This window comes from Aspergillus terreus, genomic scaffold (genome assembly GCF_000149615.1).
Source record: "Aspergillus terreus NIH2624 scaffold_5 genomic scaffold, whole genome shotgun sequence".
NCBI lineage: Eukaryota > Fungi > Ascomycota > Eurotiomycetes > Eurotiales > Aspergillaceae > Aspergillus > Aspergillus terreus.
The window spans coordinates 1,297,709-1,315,988 of record NT_165928.1 but is presented as its reverse complement, the minus strand read 5'-3'; the positions used below and the strand labels follow the sequence as shown (position 1 = coordinate 1,315,988).

General features: G+C 53.8%; 8 protein-coding genes across 8 annotated transcripts; 3 read left to right on the top strand and 5 right to left on the bottom strand.

The window, feature by feature from the left end:
- Positions 1 to 400: 400 nt before the first annotated feature.
- ATEG_04025 (palmitoyl-protein thioesterase family protein) lies at positions 401 to 1,396 on the bottom strand (the record flags this gene model as incomplete). Its single annotated transcript, XM_001213203.1, has 1 exon — positions 401 to 1,396. One exon carries the CDS (start codon positions 1,394 to 1,396, stop codon positions 401 to 403), a length of 996 nt encoding a protein of 331 aa, XP_001213203.1.
- Positions 1,397 to 3,356: 1,960 nt separating this feature from the next.
- ATEG_04024 (MAPEG family protein) lies at positions 3,357 to 3,913 on the bottom strand (the record flags this gene model as incomplete). The annotated part of the gene is made up of 3 exons (XM_001213202.1): positions 3,357 to 3,566; positions 3,617 to 3,740; positions 3,792 to 3,913. 3 exons carry the CDS (start codon positions 3,911 to 3,913, stop codon positions 3,357 to 3,359), a joined length of 456 nt encoding a protein of 151 aa, XP_001213202.1.
- Positions 3,914 to 4,423: 510 nt separating this feature from the next.
- On the top strand, positions 4,424 to 5,668 carry ATEG_04023 (uncharacterized protein; the record flags this gene model as incomplete). Its single annotated transcript, XM_001213201.1, has 2 exons — positions 4,424 to 4,526; positions 4,578 to 5,668. 2 exons carry the CDS (start codon positions 4,424 to 4,426, stop codon positions 5,666 to 5,668), a joined length of 1,194 nt encoding a protein of 397 aa, XP_001213201.1.
- Positions 5,669 to 6,130: 462 nt separating this feature from the next.
- On the bottom strand, positions 6,131 to 7,988 carry ATEG_04022 (uncharacterized protein; the record flags this gene model as incomplete). Its single annotated transcript, XM_001213200.1, has 4 exons — positions 6,131 to 6,738; positions 6,788 to 7,050; positions 7,099 to 7,681; positions 7,910 to 7,988. The coding sequence occupies 4 exons, from the start codon at positions 7,986 to 7,988 to the stop codon at positions 6,131 to 6,133; spliced, it is 1,533 nt and encodes a 510-aa protein (XP_001213200.1).
- A 572-nt stretch (positions 7,989 to 8,560) lies between these two features.
- On the top strand, positions 8,561 to 10,076 carry ATEG_04021 (uncharacterized protein; the record flags this gene model as incomplete). Its single annotated transcript, XM_001213199.1, has 3 exons — positions 8,561 to 9,374; positions 9,429 to 9,883; positions 9,939 to 10,076. 3 exons carry the CDS (start codon positions 8,561 to 8,563, stop codon positions 10,074 to 10,076), a joined length of 1,407 nt encoding a protein of 468 aa, XP_001213199.1.
- A 2,842-nt stretch (positions 10,077 to 12,918) lies between these two features.
- ATEG_04020 (putative C2H2 finger domain protein) lies at positions 12,919 to 14,679 on the top strand (the record flags this gene model as incomplete). Its single annotated transcript, XM_001213198.1, has 3 exons — positions 12,919 to 13,661; positions 13,722 to 13,991; positions 14,043 to 14,679. The coding sequence occupies 3 exons, from the start codon at positions 12,919 to 12,921 to the stop codon at positions 14,677 to 14,679; spliced, it is 1,650 nt and encodes a 549-aa protein (XP_001213198.1).
- A 748-nt stretch (positions 14,680 to 15,427) lies between these two features.
- Positions 15,428 to 16,418, bottom strand: ATEG_04019 (putative RNA polymerase II Elongator complex associated protein Kti12; the record flags this gene model as incomplete). Its single annotated transcript, XM_001213197.1, has 2 exons — positions 15,428 to 16,297; positions 16,347 to 16,418. 2 exons carry the CDS (start codon positions 16,416 to 16,418, stop codon positions 15,428 to 15,430), a joined length of 942 nt encoding a protein of 313 aa, XP_001213197.1.
- A 556-nt stretch (positions 16,419 to 16,974) lies between these two features.
- Positions 16,975 to 17,874, bottom strand: efm7 (putative nicotinamide N-methyltransferase Nnt1; the record flags this gene model as incomplete). The annotated part of the gene is made up of 3 exons (XM_001213196.1): positions 16,975 to 17,037; positions 17,082 to 17,642; positions 17,722 to 17,874. The coding sequence occupies 3 exons, from the start codon at positions 17,872 to 17,874 to the stop codon at positions 16,975 to 16,977; spliced, it is 777 nt and encodes a 258-aa protein (XP_001213196.1).
- Between the last annotated feature and the right edge of the window lie 406 nt (positions 17,875 to 18,280).

The following is an 18,280-nucleotide window of genomic DNA, read 5'->3' as shown; positions in this document are numbered from 1 at the left end:
GAAGCTCTGCTCGACGAGGAGTGACGGGAGGCATTGGCCGTCCTCCGTATTAGTTTGCTCAGTATATACTAGGCGCATGTCCACATGCCTTGTGATATGTCTGTTCTATCTTCGTGTTTATGCTTTTATATTTTTGTATGCACATATCCCAGCTTGACATTCGTTCAAAAGGTTTCGGTTTCATTGTGTTACAGGATGTGATGTATGGTACGGACAGGTGCTGTATAGATCTGCTATGTTACCTGTAGGGATTCAATCATTTCCCAGCTTGACCTGTAGTGATATCTTCTACGCAAGACTTTTCCATGCTTGTGAAAGAATACAGCAGACTGATACTAATCTGAAGAGGGTATATCATCATAACGGCTATGCAACGGGAAACAGACGCAAGACTACAGCATCAATAAACACTCTGGTCCACCAGCACAGCCTGGTCCCTCTCAGGCTCGCGCCACTCCACCTCGACAGGGCCGAAATACTCCTTGAACACGGCGATGAGGGTCTCCTCGGACAGCTGCATATGATTCCCAGGCACGGTACGGAAGTCGAGCTTGCCCTGCTCATCCAGCGCCTTGAGCCCCAGCCAGTCCTGCGTGTAGATATCACGCTCGCGCAGCGGCACGACCGCACCGGACGCAGAATCCACCTCGGCGAACCACGCACTCTCCTTGGGATGCACGACCGCATCATCCTCGAACATGTACATGGCGAAGCGGTGCAGCCGCGCCAGGTTCTCGCGGTACGTGGCGTTCTTCACGGCGCGCTCATTGTTGATGTCGGCCAGGAAGTTGCTGTGCTCCAGGTACGCGTCCAGCTCCGCCGGGTCGCGGAAGTACTGCGCGGGCACCAGGCGCGCCTGCACGAACGCCGACCACCGCCCGGCCCGCAGCAGCGCCTCGGCCCCGCGACACACCAGATCCCCCCACCCGCACGCCTGGAACTCCGCGATACCGTTGTGCTGGCTGCCGAACGTGACCAGGTTGCGCACGAGCGGCGGCCCGCCGCCGCCGCCGCTGCACCGCTCGACGTACCCGCGCAGAAACTGCCCGCCCTGCGAGAACCCCAGCGCGTTGACCGCCGGCGCCGTCCGCAGGATCGGGTCCGCCGCCAGCTGCGCGCACACGGTCGCGATCTGCTCCGTCACGTTGCCCAGGAAGCTGGCTTGCCGGTCGCCGCTGCTGCTGTCCGCTAGGTGGATCAGGTGCACGTAGGTGCCTGGGTTGGTCTGCTCGGCTAGCGCCGCGATCGACTTCATGCCTTCGCGCTGGAAGTCATCGCCGAGCCCGTGCCAGATCACCAGGGGGAGGGGGGCGAGCTCGGTCGTGTGCGGGAGCGCGGCGCCGAGAACGGGGAGAGTGAGGGGGAGGGCGAGAGCAAGGGGTGTGAGAAGATGCATTCGGATTGTCCTGAGCAAGAGGCTGTGAGTTGTTATCTGATGAAGAGTTAATTGTGGCTTTCTAGGTGTGGTCTGATGGAGTTGGAGAAGGGATGTGAGGAGTACCTAGTAGCCCACGGAGTAGTCGGAGAGTTGTTGACGGAGGTGGAGGAGTCGCTTAGTAAGCTATACTACGCCTGCCTAATGCAGGACAATCTAATAGCTCAGGAGGACATGACTCTAGGTATCTTCAGATAGTCATTTCGGAGATCTAAATGTAAGACTAAACGTTGAATGTAGACTTTCTGCGCTTCTCATATAGTCTATGCTAAAGCGCAAAGTCTCTTTTCATGTTAGGCGTGGCGTAAGGTAGACCCTCTCTGGTTGTGTGTAGCTCAGCTAAGGTATTCCTTGGAGACGACTTGTTCGGTGGACTGAACTGAGTCCTAGGCTTATCACATTGTATCCATCTTGGCCAATCTTCGCCAAGCCTTCCGCCATCTGGCGTAACAGCTTGTCCGAATATCGTCAACGGCGACGTGGATAAATGATGATTCGAGAGAGACTCCGTTCTAGCAGTCCAAAAAAGCTGGTGAGGATGTAGGGGTTCGTTCCAAGCGTTTCTGGTGCCTGGGACACTCTGTTGCATGCGACGTTGTATATTATAGCGCGGTTCAGGTAGCCAGCCGTTCGGATTGCTGGATGTCGAGAGTGTGTCCGTAGTGAGATCTTGAAAATCGCGATAGTGATGATCCAGCTCTTTCAATGTTTTGGGGGTTAGAATATAATCATGGCACAACTTCCCCTTTGAGTTGCTCATAGGGGTTTGAGGAACAGCGAAGACCGCATTGCGTCTACCCTTGTTTGCTGCAATGACTTCGTCTACTTGATCGTCGATTGTAAATCGCCTCTTCGGCAATGACTCTTGGATGGATGGCTCTTGGGTATTGGGAGCAAAACTAGGTCCGCAGGACGGATGCGCTGTCGTGAGTTCATCGTCAAAGTGGTAGGCTGGTCCAGGGGTGCCCATGCACCTGCTCGATGATATCTTCTCGGTGCAGGGAGTGAAAGACAAAAGATCAATATTTGATGGAGCTTGGACAGAAGAACATTGACGAGATTGGTCGTGCAGCAGCTCTTGGGTATTGGACTGAGAGTGCAAGCTTGATTCCTGGTCCAGGAGCATGGATTGAGAGGACTTGTGAGGAGCGCCTTCGTCGGCCAGAGTATGGTTCGAGTGAAGCCTTCGTCCGTTTATCCTTATGTCGACCATCCCTATGGCTCCATCTTCGGATGGCAGACACCGGCGAAACTCTTTGTGCCTTCTAGTCACGACGGAATCTAGCCGTCGGCGATCGTCTTCTGTCAATCTTCGTCTTTTCCCAAATCTTTCCGTTTCTTCAAGCGGACTGAACGATATTTCCAGTGGACGTGCTGCAGCAACAGCGGCCCAATCGGAAGTTTGTAGGAGCTGGCGTTTGATGTGATCCAAGCTGGGAGGTTTCTATCATTCAAGCCAGTTGTTAGTATATGATGTGACGAGATGCATAGACTATGGACAAATTCGATTACCGACGGCTGGTTTGTCTGTATATCGTGGTTTTCTCCTTGACCGTTACGTACGTGGGAATCGGTTTGGCGTAGATCTGTCAGGTTCAGCCCTTGAGCTTGTCTGGAGGCATTGAGTTGCCGCCGAACGTTTCTCCTGATGTTTTTGGTGGAGTGCCGATGGAGACGGCCACCTGTCCAATTCATGAGGTCTATGAGAGAGCAGGTTTATGTGTGAGACGGAATGTAAGATGGGCTTTCGTAATGGAGAGGTTGTGTAGAAGTGGTGGAGGGGGTAAGTGCTGTGTCATGTGATTATATACTTCGGGTGATTGAGATTGCTATTAGCCTCGCACAGGTGCATAGACCCATACGAATAACAAAGAAGCAACATAGCGACAAGATATGAGATCTATGTACCATCCAAATATCACTACTCTGCACTGTTCATCATCCTCCCAGCCTTGATCAGACCCCAGATGGGAATAGAAACACCCCAAGCCCATACTCCAGTGCGCAGGTAGCTGGCGGCTTCTGACTTCGCACCCATATAGATCGCAGTATACAACAAGCGCACTCCGAGGTACTCAAAGGCGAGGGTATTCAGCTCCTTCGACGGGAGCTTCGCAAGGTTTCCAGCCAGCTGTATTTACGCTTAGCCGGAGAAACAGCCAAAGGTGGATGTCAACATACCATCGCGACTGCGAACAGAGGAAGACCCTCCATGGCGTTCAGATGTGCGCCCCGGGCCTTGGCTAATTTGCTCCAGATCTGAGCCGGTAGCTTGCCTTTCAGGTTGGTCAGGTTTTCTCGAGGTCTGTATAGATGCGATTAGTTGTCGGTTCTAGACACAGAGTCATCCACCCACAGAATATTGCTGGCCATTCCGTTGGCATTGGCCATCATCTTGACATAGTAGTAGCCGTGGGGCACAAGGCCGAGGCCATATGCTGCGGCGATGGAGTGGATGGAGTAGTTGTTGCTAGTCATTGTGACGATGTATATTAACGGGATGTTAGCCAGAGAGTGAGCTTATGATGAGGAGGAAAGAGAAGATGGTGATGATGATTGATTGATTGATTGATTGATTTGTGTCTGCAATTTACACCGGCAGTCGAGGGCTTCTTATAGGGACGTCCTAGAAGGAGCATAACGTAGTCATTGCTGCCTCGAAGCCATCGTAGAAGCCATCACTGAGCTTGAATGCAAGCCATATTTCGTATAGTTCATCTCGAACTATTTCCACGCCCCGCTAGTGGCTGTATCCCACATTTTCCCTATAAATGAAAGCTGGCCCCACCTCGTATTCCGTCCTCTGTGCGTGCGCACAAGCATAACGTTATACGACTCTCGGCGCTTGGTACCTATTTAGGCGGTACCCGTTATTCCTGTCGGTGCCAGGACATTCCCCGCGTTATTCCGTGCGTTGCTCATGTATCATCACTCCGATTTACCCTACGCCAGCGTCTCTTAACTAGGCTTGTTGTGTTGACTGTCGATATGGCGACTAAGCGCAAACCTGAGGAATTGGCTGTCCCCGACATAACGGAGGATCCAGCCGAGCGAAAGCGCGTGTTGAACGTCTTAGCTCAGAGGAGATACCGTATGTCGTCATGTTCAGGAGTGGTAGAAGCTCAATTCTAATGCTCTCTAGGGCGACGGAAGAGGGAGCGGCTTGAAAGTCTGCAGGCGCAGGTCGCTCATGGCCGACCAGATGAAACCCGTTCTCCTACGTCTACGTCGCAAGAAAAACGTAGCTCATCTAGCGCGACGCCTGGATCTTTGGGTGTGGATGGCCAGACTGACGGGGCGGATGTGCTCTTAGGGATGCCCGCTGAGACAGGCTTTCCGTCTTCTACGTCTGCCGTATCATCGAACACCGGCCTCATTCCAGATATATGGTCACCGTCCCAGACGTTCTCCTTGCTGTCGCCGAACCTTTCCCCACGCGTCTATTCAGATCCTTCCGCATCGACGATTGATGCTCTAACCTGTCTGTCCCCACCAAATCTGTTGCTGGACCCCTTTTCCCAGGCAACAGACGGCAGCGAGGAACAGAACATCGACTCTACCGGGCTGGAAGGCAACGCGTACAGTCTTTCTGACCAGCTCCAGATGTACCAGACATCCACGTTCACCTTTCCCGATGACAGCGTGATCGAGATTCCGTCGTTGACCCTGCTCAATGCGGCCATGGCGATTGCTACGCGGCTCAAGATTGTGGACGTGCTCTGGGACGTTACAGCTATCAGTCCGTTCTACCAGGGCAAAAGACCGATCACCGTGGAGATGTCATTCACTCCTGCATCCCTGATGTCTCCGTCACCGGAAACGTCTTCCAGTGACGATCGACAAGACCTCGACCAAGTGGACGTAGACACCTTACCGGAAAACTTCCGTCCTACTCCTTCCCAGCGGCTGATTCCTCACCATCCGATTATTGACTTGCTACCGTGGCCCAGCGCCCGAGACAAACTGATCCAGGTCTTTAGCTTGCCAGTCGGCATGCGTCCCAAAGCGGCACAGGACCCGATGGGCGTGTTCCGGTTCGCATACGACATGGAAGATACTGGAGGAGAAGGCATCCGAATCCAGGGGACGGATCCCTTCAGCCAAGAAACTTGCGAGATCGGCCAGGTGATCTTTGAGCGGTGGTGGTGGGCGTTTGATGCGGAGATTGTGGAGCGCAGTAATCGCGCGCGTAGGAAAAGGGGCGAAGGGGGGTTGAGATTGCTTCGCGACTGATCAAGAGGTAGCCTTTTTGATGGTCATTGATGGTCAGTCTGTAGTACAGCATCTGGGGTATGGTGAAGTTGGGATCAGCGTTCGACTGAAAATCACTTCAATCCGAAGGGCAACAGCCTATCGAAAGCCTCCGGTTATCTCGGCTGACCCCGTTTGTTTTGACTCCTTTGGAGATGGGACAGGACTACGGTTGTTGGCAAGTTTGGTCGTTTAGATATGCAGATCATCCCGGGCGTCACTTTCGTCAGTCGACCTTAGTGGGACGAGGAAGCCTTGCGTGTCCACACCTGGAATAATCAACCAGGTTTGTCTCCATGAGGCTCATCCACAAATATCCTCTGTTTCAATCGCATTAATGTAGGCTACTGAATGTGCACTCGGTCGGTGATGGGAAGGTGAGACTGGAAACGTTCGTTTTATAGGTATAGCGTTAGATTGCGAGCCTAGTTAGTCACATTGCTTTCAAGGCTGCTGCTCTCCCGGTAGTCCTATCCAGGTCAAATCTTGCAACATCTGTTGCCACGTAGTAGCATCCCAATCTTCAGCCACCGCTGCAGACTCTGTGGTTCGAGGGCGACCTTCGGGTATGGGCCGTGGCAACACATGAGCGTTCTCAGCGTCCTGGGTGTTTGATGTATCTCCTTGAACTTGTATTGATCGAGGTTGTGCCCGGCTACTCTCTAACCATGACAGCATAGATCCAATCACTGCACGGCAGTTATCCCAAACATCGTTTCTTTGTGACATTGTCTCCATTTTCTGCATAGCAGCAAGGCCGAGGTTGTGTATATCTTTGTTGTAGACTACCTTGCCTTCCGTCGCGGCATTCGGAAGCAAGCTCAGCTTCGATAAAACTAGAAGGCCGTACCAGATGGATGTGTAACTGAACATAGGGAGATTGGGCGCAATCGAAGCCGGCGATGCGAGGAATACCGTTACAATGTTGATCGCGGAGCGTGCAATGGAGAGCAATCGCTCTTTCTCATACAGGCGATGGACATCTCTTTGTCGCCGAAGAGCATGCCCGAGAACAATGGTAGGAATTGCGTTGAGCTCTAAACGCAGGGACCCTGTTCCAATCAGTAAACGGCGAAATTAATCAGTCTCAGATGGGCATACAGGTATTACACTCCGCTTCCTGCACGAGAAGGTGCTCGATTCGATCCTCAAGTATTCCCATAGACTGGGACAGTTCGTCCTTGCTCATAGCATGGATAGGGTCTTCGACCTCTAGCTCCGATTGCCGAGCAAGCGATTGGATCTCAATTAATGCTCGTAGAGACCGGTCAGTGGGATACTCCGCCCTTTGCTCTAAGCTAGCAGCACAATGCTCGACCCAGTCAGTGTGTTCCATGGTCAGCTGTCGCCGGAATATCGAGGCCCTTATTCTTGTTAGTCAATGTCATTGCAGCGCATTTAGAAGCCCTCACTTGGAACATAGATAGTAGCACCCTAAGAAGGCACGCTGTCCGTCAGGAGTGAGATAGAGAGCTTGTCCTTTATGTGACTCATCCGTCCATTTTCCATCATGAGGGCTGCGCTGCATTCTGAAGTTGTCGTATTTGTCAAGTCCCAAATCGACAACCATGGCCATAGCCATCTGCAGAAGCATGTACACCTGGGTATGATAGATGCGCCAATGATAGTGATACCATGCGATATGAACCAGTAATCCCCGAAGTAAATCCATGTCTCTCTCCATGTTCATTACTACGCGGGTAGAGAGCACCGTTCGAGCTTCGAATTCCAACTTTTGCTGCAGAGCGGGCCTGTGCTCGAGACAAGCGGTCATTATGCACAAGAGGAGAAATGGCGACTGCTGGCGCAATTCAGCAAAGTTCACCTCAGGGATAATGACGAACGGGAACAAGGGCATCAAGTCAGCGCGGAACTTTAAGAGAAGTTCTTCGCCCTCAGTGATATTGAGAAGGCCCTGGGTAATGAAGTCGTTGAGCTCAGGTACAGGGCTTGGGAGTAACGACGTATTATCGATTGCAGAAGGGGATGGCGTTTCTATGACAGGTGACAACTCCATCCTCGGGCCCTAGTAGAAACATCTCAGACAATCTTCTTCTGGCAGGGAAGGGCATGCAGCATTGTTTACCATATCGGGATGTAATTGAGCAGCAATTGTGTCGACCTGACGCTGGATTATATCGATACGGCTATTTCTGGAGAGAAGGAGAGAAAGGTTACCCGACAGCCGACTCCGACACAGGTATACGTAGTCATAGAGCTAACCTGATGCTTGTGTTCCTGCGCGAGCCGTCTGGAAAAGCACAAGGTCGGTCGAGCCTTGCACACCGCTGACACCGTCCATTCTCAACCGGAACGCATTTCACTTTCAAGTGAATGCATCGTACACAGGCATGCCGCCTCGAGGTCACTCTAGATTGCATTGCTCTCTGTAGATAGGGTGGTTCCAGGGGTGATGAGACTGACGACCGGGATGAAGTCGAAGTCGGAGTCGGAGTCGGTCACGGAGCCGGAACCGGCCTTGGCCTAGATGCCAACAGACTACCCAATTTGGTAACTAGCAGGGATCAGTGACAGCATAAAAGCTGCGCATTTCGAATACTCTCATTATAATCGGTCAGTAATTCAGTCGTTGAAATCTTGGTCAATCGTGTTGATGATGTCTTCAACTTCTCCTGACGCGAAGTCCAGAGCACAGCCGGTTGGTTCTGTGAACCTCTATAGCATCTTGGCCGGAATCATGATAGCCACTTTCCTGATATCGTTGGATGTCTCCATTATTGCTACAGTAAGTTCGTTAAATTCCTCTCGTTTCTGTTGGCTGAAAGCTACCTCTCCAAGGCAATTCCCCCAATATCGCCCCACTTCCATGCTACAACAGATATCGGCTGGTATGGGGCTACCTATCCGCTCACGATGTGCGCTCTTCAACCTATCAGTGGCAAGCTCTCTTCATTACTGTCGCTGCGATGGACATATCTCGCGTTCTACGGTATATTCCTTCTAGGATCTCTGATTTGCGGTGTGGCCAACAGTTCCAAAATGTTCATAATCGGAAGAGCAGTCGCCGGTGCTGGAGGCTCCGGGATAGTGTCGGGTGGTCTCTCAGTTATTGCATTGATAACGTCCCCTCAGCAGCGCCCACTGTTCACTGGGCTAGTAACCTCTCTTTATGCCCTGGGGACTGTTGTCGCCCCAATTATCGGAGGCGCTTTGGCTGAACACACTTGGAGGTGGTGCTTTCTGATCAACCTTCCAGCGGGAGCAGTGACTGTGGTGACGTTACTTTTATTTTTCCATCCGCCTCGAAACCCTGGAGCCCATCGGGTATCCTTACTTAGACAGCTCGATTTGATCGGATGCGCTCTCTTCGTACCCTCCATCATTATGGTGATGTTGGCCTTGCAGTGGGGAGGTGGCGAATATCCTTGGAACTCGGCGACTGTGATCGGACTCTTCGTCGGCTTTGCGGTGACGATGGCAATCTTTATCTTGTGGGAATGTTACATAGGGGACCAAGCTATGGTCCCAATCGTGCTCCTGCGGAGCAGATCGACGATGCTTAGCATTGCATATGCCTTTTTGTTTTTGGGATCATTCGTCATTCCGGTCTATTATCTACCGGAATGGTTCCAGATCGTCAAGTCGGCAAGCCCCATTCGCAGTGGAGTCATGCTCCTGCCTTCGGTCTGCACTCAGGTTTTTGGATCCCTTGTCTCTGGAATCCTGGGTAAAGACAGGTTCTTGCCATTCCACGAAAATCCATACTGACGCTGTACCATAGCCAAACACCTCGGATACTATAATCCGTGGCTCTTTCTTGGATCTGCCTTTCTCTGCATTGCGAACGGGCTTTACACAACTTTTACTGTGTCCTCAACGTCTGCATCGTGGATTGGTTATCAGATTCTCCAGGGCCTGGGTTGTGGATTTGCCGCCCAGATTCCTTTACTTACAGTTCAGCATGTATTGAAGGACAGACCTCGCTACGTTCCAGTCGGGATAGCGACTGTCCTTTTCACGCAATACTTTGGAAGTGCTGTGATGCAAAGCATAGGAGGCGCTATCTTTCAGAACGCACTGCGAAGGCAGCTACATCAGGCATCATTGGATGATCAGCAGATCGAGGTGCTTCTGAATGCCGGGACCTCACGGGTGCGGGAAGTTGCGGTAAAGGCATTTCCGGACCGTTTAGCCGATATCATCGGGGCATACAATAACGCCATCACACCAGTCTTTGTGAGTTAATCTTCTTGGCACGTCCGTGTTAAGCTGACAATGCTGGCTCTACTAGTATCTTCCCACAGCTGGTAGCGCTCTGGCAGTTATACTATCGGGCGGAATTCCATGGGTCAATACGAGGGAAGATGATGATATGCATTGTACAGAGTCGAGTGACAAGCTTGGGTCAGACAAGCAAGCCAGTGTGTGAGGAATCAGTGGAGCTTATCTGCATGTCTGGTCCGATTTACTTAGTTTAGATAAGGTTAGGAATGGATTCTCGGGTACCAGAACCGTGGATGCATCCGAGGCGTACATGCTGTTTGCCTGGTTTGCGTTGATCACGTGATCTCTCGCTTCTTTTCCCACCGACTTTCGTTTTGTTTTCCTTTCTTCCCGCATTATTTCACACCACTCGTCCCTGACAGCCAACCGGCTCTCTCCGGTTTATGGGAGTCGCCAGCGCATCGCCAGCCAGCCAGTCTGACTGACTTCGCCTTGATGTAGGCAGCATGATGCGCAGGCTGAGACATTTTGACGTGACAGGCAGGACCTGTCCAGTTCGACTAATCCGCAATGGTGAGCTCTTCCGATTTCTCCTGTTGATCCTTTTGACCCCGACCCCTTTTATACCGGCCTGTCCGGGTGGCGCTTCGATGATGAACACCATAATCCAAAGCATAGTTCACCTGAGTGTCTTCGGACCGCTGAACGACAACCTTATACCATCTTTCACCTTTATCTGATGCAAGCGTCACCTGTTATATGGCCTGATTGTTATTTTTGATTGCCTGTTGCCTGATGTCATGGAACTCTGTTACTGACAGTTTGATCCGCAGGTTGATAGATCTCCTAGATATCCCCTGGAAGAAGCAAAGAAACGGAATGGAAGGCGCTAGGTAGATCGATAGGTAGAGAGGACCCGCGATAAAGGCGACCATCTGATGCATTGCTGCCCAATCTACACGAATATGGCTTGACGTTCCCGCTATCCGAAATTTGAGCATCCACTGTGGGCGCTAAGCACCCGCTTGACTGGTCGTAGGGCGATGATAGTCTCGTCTGTAGAACTAATCGGAAGCCCCTTTTCCTAGGGGATGAAACATGTGCGAAACCTTGTTGTTTGGACGCCGTCCTCTGTCCGGCGATGACTTGTCTGCATGGTTCCCATGTTTTTCCCTCGGGGTGATGTCAGATGTCGAATGGAGGACGGCGGGGAAGTGACGAGAGGCCTCCGGAATGCAGATGGGATGCAGTCATGGTCGCCCTGACGATTGACGTGTCTGGATGAGAACCAGCCGAATCTCACGAGGGAAGCGGGGCGGCACGGAGGACGGGGATCGGCGCGGGCCTTCGAACCAGAGGGATGCTTTGGATCCTGGTGATTCTCACCGCCAGACCCAGAGCCACGTCAAGGTGGGTGCCATTGGTGGAGAGCGCTCGGCTTCATCACCGCCATGTTGCGCAGGGCCAAATCATCGTGCGCAACACCCGCTGGTGCTGCTGCAGCCTGCACGCCCGAGCACATTATGCCCATAATAATAGGCAATTATTATAACACCCCCCTAATAATTCTAATAGTTGGGATGATCGTGCCCCTCTTTCCCTCTCAGTTAAAAAGGGTCCTCCTCCCCCCTCTTCTCCCCTCGTCTTCCTTTCTCTTATTTTCTCCGATCCATCATACCTTGACACCTTACTTCCATCTATACTTCCGTCCCGTCCTTTTTGGGTTAGCTCCATTTGTCATCTTATCTTTACTTCCACTACGATAACCCTTCAGCTTCTCACCTCACCATCTCTCCATCTCCTCCTGGATCTTGGAAAAGAAAGAGAATAGCTTCATATCTTATCTCCCTTGGCCCGCTACAACCAATCTCCCACAGGATTCATTCAGTCCACTCTCGGGATAGGATTTGCCGTTTCTTTTTCTTCTGTCATCATTTCCCAGGCCTTGGTCTGAGCAGATCTCGACAGATAAGAGGTAGTGCCCTTGATTCTTTTGTTTCTCGTTCCGTTCCTTGCTTTTTATCTTTCATCTTGTTTCTTTCTCGCTGCGTCTTCTGCATCATCGCTTCGACTGGGACCGATTGTCGACACTGCATCATCCCATCTGGGACTCCCGTGGACCTCGTTTGATCTCTACATTGCCTTGCTGGTTTCTCCCTCTGTCTCCGACGGAGTTGATATGATGACCATGGAACTTGCTTCGTCCTCGGCAGCCGCCGAGTGACTGGACACTTCAAGTGTTGCTTAATGTTGCACACTTGCACTTTTATCCGTTGGACTCCACTGAAATCATTGACCCGGACAAATGGATCCTCCCTCCAAGCCTGGAGGAGAGAAGATTGGACATAAACCCCTGGACCTGACTCTGGACCTCTTCGAACCCTGGATCTTGTACCTTATGGACCCCAAAGGATATTTGCCTACCGCCGTTCTGGACCTGGATACAATACCACTGCCAATGGACTTCTGGTTTTCTGAAATAATGTTTCTCGAAACAGACACCCGTCTGTGGATCATCGACACTGGATCATGAACCCATCCCTTACACCGCTTCATGTCACGGCGTCATGTTTCCTGGAGACTTGTAGTGGACGAACATGATAGTACCATGACACCGATGACCTCAAGGAACTCCCGCGCGCCATGTAACAATGCTGAGACGTGGTGTCTTCTCCGGCCGATTGCGTTTATAGCCCCCTGGACTCCCCAACACGGACTGGACTTGTCTCCCGAATGGACGAACTCGATGGTTGGTGAATACGATCACTATCAGCAGCGTTCTCGATGAACTAACGCGTCTCTAGGCCTGGTCTTCACTGCGAATCGGATGCACAACGCTTCTTTCTTTGATCTCTGTTTCCTTGTCAGCATTCGAGATGTGTATTTACTGACTCCTAGCTCTTCATAGTTCTTGTTTCTACCCTCAGCCAGGCTGGTCCTGAATGAAAGCAATGTCTACCCAGATCAAGAGCGACCCAGAGAAGATCACATTGTCCCAGTCAGCTCTCCAAAACATGGATCAGAGTTCCCAACCCAGGATTTCAAACATGGCCTCCAGAGTCTTCCAGGATGATGAACTTTCCAGCCAGGATAACTTTTCCTTGTGTTCCAGCACGCATCAGACCCATGGAACCCCCAATGGACTCCGGGGACTATCATGGCCGTTGGGCGATATGGACGCCCTGGACAATGGGGTCATGTCGTCCTCCAAGCCCGAGTCCCCCGAGGTACAGATGCTGTCTTTCTCCCTGTCACAGCAATTGATGCCCTCCACCGTGGGCCCCAGTGATGTAATGTATCATCACAATGGGACCGAGTTCCCCGGACTCCAAGATAATGACCTGGATTTCTCCCACACGCAGGACTACCACTACTCCTCTCTCGTGGACTTCACTGCGTATGACAATGATACCAGCGGACAGAATGGCACCCAGTCCTGCACCCCGGATGAGACGCTCAGCCACGGCTCTCATGCGGATGACACCAAGCTGTCGAGCAATGATACTTGGAACTCCTTGATGACCGATGCCCGGAACTACCAGGGATCAAACATGGACCAGTTCACTTCCAATCTCTTCCAGACCATGCCGGTCTCTCCGCCCCTGACGGACGCGAGCCATGATATTTCCGTGACTTCTTCCTGCTCCCACTCTGGATACCCAACCTTCATGACCCATGAGGATGCCATGTTGAAAGATGTCACCGCGACTCCCATGGCATCCCAAGGCATCAACCTAGCAGATCCGCTGTTCCCCTTGACGCCGCCGCTGAGCGACCAAGACCCCAACCGGTTAGTATTAGCGTACGCTGTAGTCTATCCGACCCCGTGTCTAACCTACCGTGCGTCTAGGACCATCCGACCCTCCAAGGGCGCGCGGAGGCCCGCGCTGCAGACGTCGCCGTCCCGATCCCAGCCCAAGCAGGAGTCTGAAATGTTCCCACCTCTGCCAGCCAAGGAGTCCGTCCGGCCACGATCCAAGGAGACCACCGAAATGAGAAATCCCCGGGACCACCCCTACTATTCCTTGCCCACTCACAGCGATGGAAAATACTACTGCCCCTTCACCAACGGAGAGAAGCCCTGCAACCATCCGCCAACCACCCAGAAGTGTGCCTACCAGTAAGTTCCATGCTACCACTAGTACGCATCCACGCATACTAACCGACCTAGTAAATATCTGGATTCCCATCTGAAGCCCTACCGCTGCAAGGTGCCTGCCTGCATGGATGCCCAACTGCAATTCTCCTCCAATGCCTGCCTCTTCCGCCACGAGCGCGAAGCCCACGGATTCCACGGCCACGGAGACAACCCCCATCTCTGCCTGTTTGAAGGATGCGACCGCTCCGTCCCCGGATACGGCTTCCCCCGCCGCTGGAACCTCTTTGACCACATGAGACGGGTGCATGACTACGCCTCGTCGGACCGCCCCAGCTCCCCGGACGCGTCGCCCACCAGCGGCCAGGCCCCCAAGAAGAAGGACGCGCCGCCCCGCAAGCGGAGAGTCACCGGCGTGAGCGGCGCCCAGACCATGAAGCGCACTCGCTCGTCGCAGTCGCAGACCAACCCGCTCAAGGCCGCCCAGCAGACCACCGCCCACCACGGCCAGCGGCTGCAGAACGCCGAGAGGAACTACCACAACTGCCGCGCCCGTCTGCTCGAGGAGCTGCGCCACATCACCCCGCAGGACGCCTCCATGCACGAGAAGGTCAATGCCAGCCTGCAGGAGCTCATCACCCTCGGCCTGAACTATCGGCACATTGAAGCCAGCCAGGCCGCCTCCAACATTGCCAATGGTCTTCCCGCTTGAACGCGACAGTGCTGTGATGACTTTTCTTTCCATTTTCTTGCCTTGGAGTATCCACCTCCATCGGGATTTCTTTCTCATCCGCTAGCTACCGTCGGGGATTCGTTAGACACGTGGAAGAGTTGCACGGAACCAGTCCGTGCATGACTCGGCTGCCGCCACCACGGGGATTTCTATTTCCTTGTCTATTTCCTTCTGGGGTTCAGCTACAGGGACTCGGCCGGGTCAGGCCTGGGATTCGTCAGCGCTATCGATGCGGCTGTCGAGCTGAAGCGGAGAATGCAAGACCATCTGACTGGCTTGCTTCGGGATCGCGTGGCGTCCCGCTCGCTTGATTTGACTCTACTGTAAAACAGTGATTGTATTCTGTCCTTGGGTGGACGCTGTCTTGCTCTTCGCGTTTGGTACGTGATGCACGCAAAAGAACAAAACCAACCAAAAGAAGGAGTCGTGTATATGGGTTGAGGGATTGTCTATAGAGGATTCGGAACGTTCCGTGTCTCGGGATGTCGTTTGTACAGCTGGGGTTGTTTGTTGTTTGATGTCAATATTCTTTCTCTGTGATATGTTGTTTGAGTGGATATAGTGAATTGTGTATTTTGTTCGTTTAGTTGGCTACTTTATCTGGTACATACCTAACACAAAAAGTTATTGTTTATCTTGCAGACTCGTGATTCATTCCTCATAACCACTCCACACTCCAATCTAAGATCTACCATAGCACCCGACGGCACAGCCATACCCTACCTACCTACCTACTTCCCCCCGCAAAATCCGCATTCAAAAACCTCACAAAAGCATCCGGCACCTGCTCCGGCGCCAGACTCCCACGATTCGACGAATGGTTCGCACCAACATACGACCGATTCAGCGAGATCCACTGGCGCCGCAGCCGCTGCAACCGCGGCAGCGCCAGGATGCCGCCAGCGCCGGCCAGCTCATCGGTCGAGCCGGCAGTGGCGACATGCGCGGGGATGAAGACGAGGGCCTCTGCCTCAGGCACGGCGATGGCGATGCCGGCGGCGGAGGGGCTCTGGGCGAGGGCGGCCTCGGCGGAGGGGTGGGCGAGCGCGAAGCTGCGCAGGGCGGCGACGATGGCCGACGTGCGTTTCTCCAGGCTGTACAGGGCGGACGAGTCCGTCGCCGGCGGCAGCACGGTCGCCTGGTGCGGCTTGATCTTGGGGCGGAGGCTGCCGCCCGCGCGGCGCGTGGTCGTCGTGCCCGTGGCGATGCTGGCGGCGTCGGAGAGGTGCGTCGAGGCGAGGGTTGAGGTTAGGGGGGCGATTGCGGGGGAGGGCGAGGGGGCGGGTTCGTCGGGGGTCGCAGCGATGCCGGTGAGTGCGGTCCAGATGTCGGCGACGGGCGGCGCGGCGTCGCTCCAGGGCACGGTGAAGAGCGGCTTGTCCCAGCGGCTGGCGGTGCTGGGTTCCTCGTAGCGGAAGATGAGGTTGTTAAGGAGGTCTGGGGGGTAGGGATCTTCGTCTTCGTCTTTGGTGGTGGCTGACGGACCCTGAGAGGTAGTAGTGGTATCGGCGTTGTTCGTGTCGGTTGCGGCCTTCTGGCGATGCAGCCGGGCTTCGTTGTTTGCGACGCACTGGTCGACGGGCGTGCCGACGTGGACCTGGGCATGTCAGCCTCATACCATATAGCTCACTCGTAAGACAACGTACAACGCAGCAGGTCGTCCCCAGCGCCTTTGCCTCGCACCACAGCTGATACCGGTACCCCTTGATGTAGTTCATGCCGTCGAGGATGACGAAGCTATCGCGGCCGAGCAGACGTTTGGCGCGCGCGTAGGCGACGCCTCGGGTTTCCTTTTCGGTGCGCGCATTGTCGTAGACGGTGCGCGGGTGGGAGGAATCGTGCGTCGGAACGACGTGGATCTTGTAGCGGGGTTTGCTGGCGGGAATGGTGCCGGCGTCGAAGAGGGCGGATTGCGTGCGCTCCAGCTCGGCGGCGAGCTGGTTGGCGCGGTAGGTCAGTCCCGAGCAGGGATAGCCTGTCAGGATGATGAGCTGGAGGGGTTAGTGGGAGTTTTGAGTCGAGATGGGTGAGGGACGTACGGGCATTGTGTGTTTGGAGTGGATGGTGGGAGCGGTGGGATGTGATGCTTTTTTTCTGCGGGGTGCGGGGCACATGTGACTTGTATGTAGAGTGGGAGAGTTGGCACAAAGAGCAATTGTACAATTACACCAGCTATTGCTTCATCGTAATTTATAGAATTGTAATAGCTCTATCTATTGTTCTCGTATCTCATTGCAATCGTATTCCAACGCATGACTGTAGGTTGTGCGCACATCACAACTGGTCCTCCGCCCAACTGATCTCATACCCAAAGACAGTCCTACGGAGTCTCTCATCCTACACTCGTCAGTTAGGCCTTAATATCTCGGCAAAGGACATACCCCCGGATCGTTCTCGAACAACACATCATCCATCAGCTTCTCAAAGATCTTGGTCACGCGGAACCCGTTCTCCTCAGCCAGCGGGAAGAACTTCTCGGTCTTGGGGAGCAGGTACGGCTGGTACGGGGTGAAGATGACGAGGGCGACGGCGTCGCGCGTCTTCTTCATCGTCTGCTGCATAGTCTTGATCAGGTTGGGGTGCTCGCGGTGGCTGTACACCACGTCCGCCATGATGAGGACGTCGAAGCCCGTCGCGCCGGCGGGGAGGTAGGCGAGGAGAGGCTCGACTGGGTTCCCCCATTTGTATCCGTCGACGTGCAGGGCGGAGCCGGCGGGGATCAGGGCGGCGGAGGAGGCGGCGTTGAAGCGCATGTTCTCGACGAGGTCCGGATCAGGGTAGTCGGTCATGACGGCGGTGCGGGCGCCCTTGACAGCGCTCACGATGCTGGGGACGCCGGCGGCGGCGCCGATCTCCAGGACGTCCTTGCCCGTGATGAGCTCATGGGCGCGTTCTTCGATGTAGTGGGCGCTGGTACGGCCGGCGTTCCACAACAGGTTTCCCTTCGGATTGTCAGTCGGTGACGATAGGGCGGCGCGAGGGATGAGGGTCCCATTGCCGGATGGTAGTTAGGTGTCATACATAGAGAGGATGGCTTCCGACCAAGCGCACGCGCACAACGTCGCCGGAGTGCATCTGGTGGTCGGCAAAGGTGGGCTCCGGTTCGGGCTCGTAGAAGCCTTCGGGGTCCTTGAACATATCCCCGGCATCGAGGAGACCGTCTGCGTCCGCCATGATGAGATGGTCCCCGGGGTTGGGGAGAGCGGCAGGAATCAGCGCAACATGCAGCAATGCGATGCGATGCGAATGCGAATACAATCTATGAATTTTCTTGGAGGGGGAGCGTGGAGCGGCCGTATCGGGCTTAGCGCGGACCAGCACTCGGCGAGGAGGTACTATGCTCCGAGCTGACATAATCCATTAGAGGGGAAAAAAGAAGGAAAAAAGGAGCAAAAAAATCCCCGCATTTGGCTCGGCTTCGGGTAAAAGTCGGATTTGCTCGTGCGTCGCATCGCATCGCATCGCATCGCTTTGCATTGCATCGTTGCATTTCACGAGTGCAGAGTCAAACAGTCCCTCCAACATGGACCAGCCAAAGTACTGAGCAAGGCTGCATATATATAGTACCGACTACTCTCTC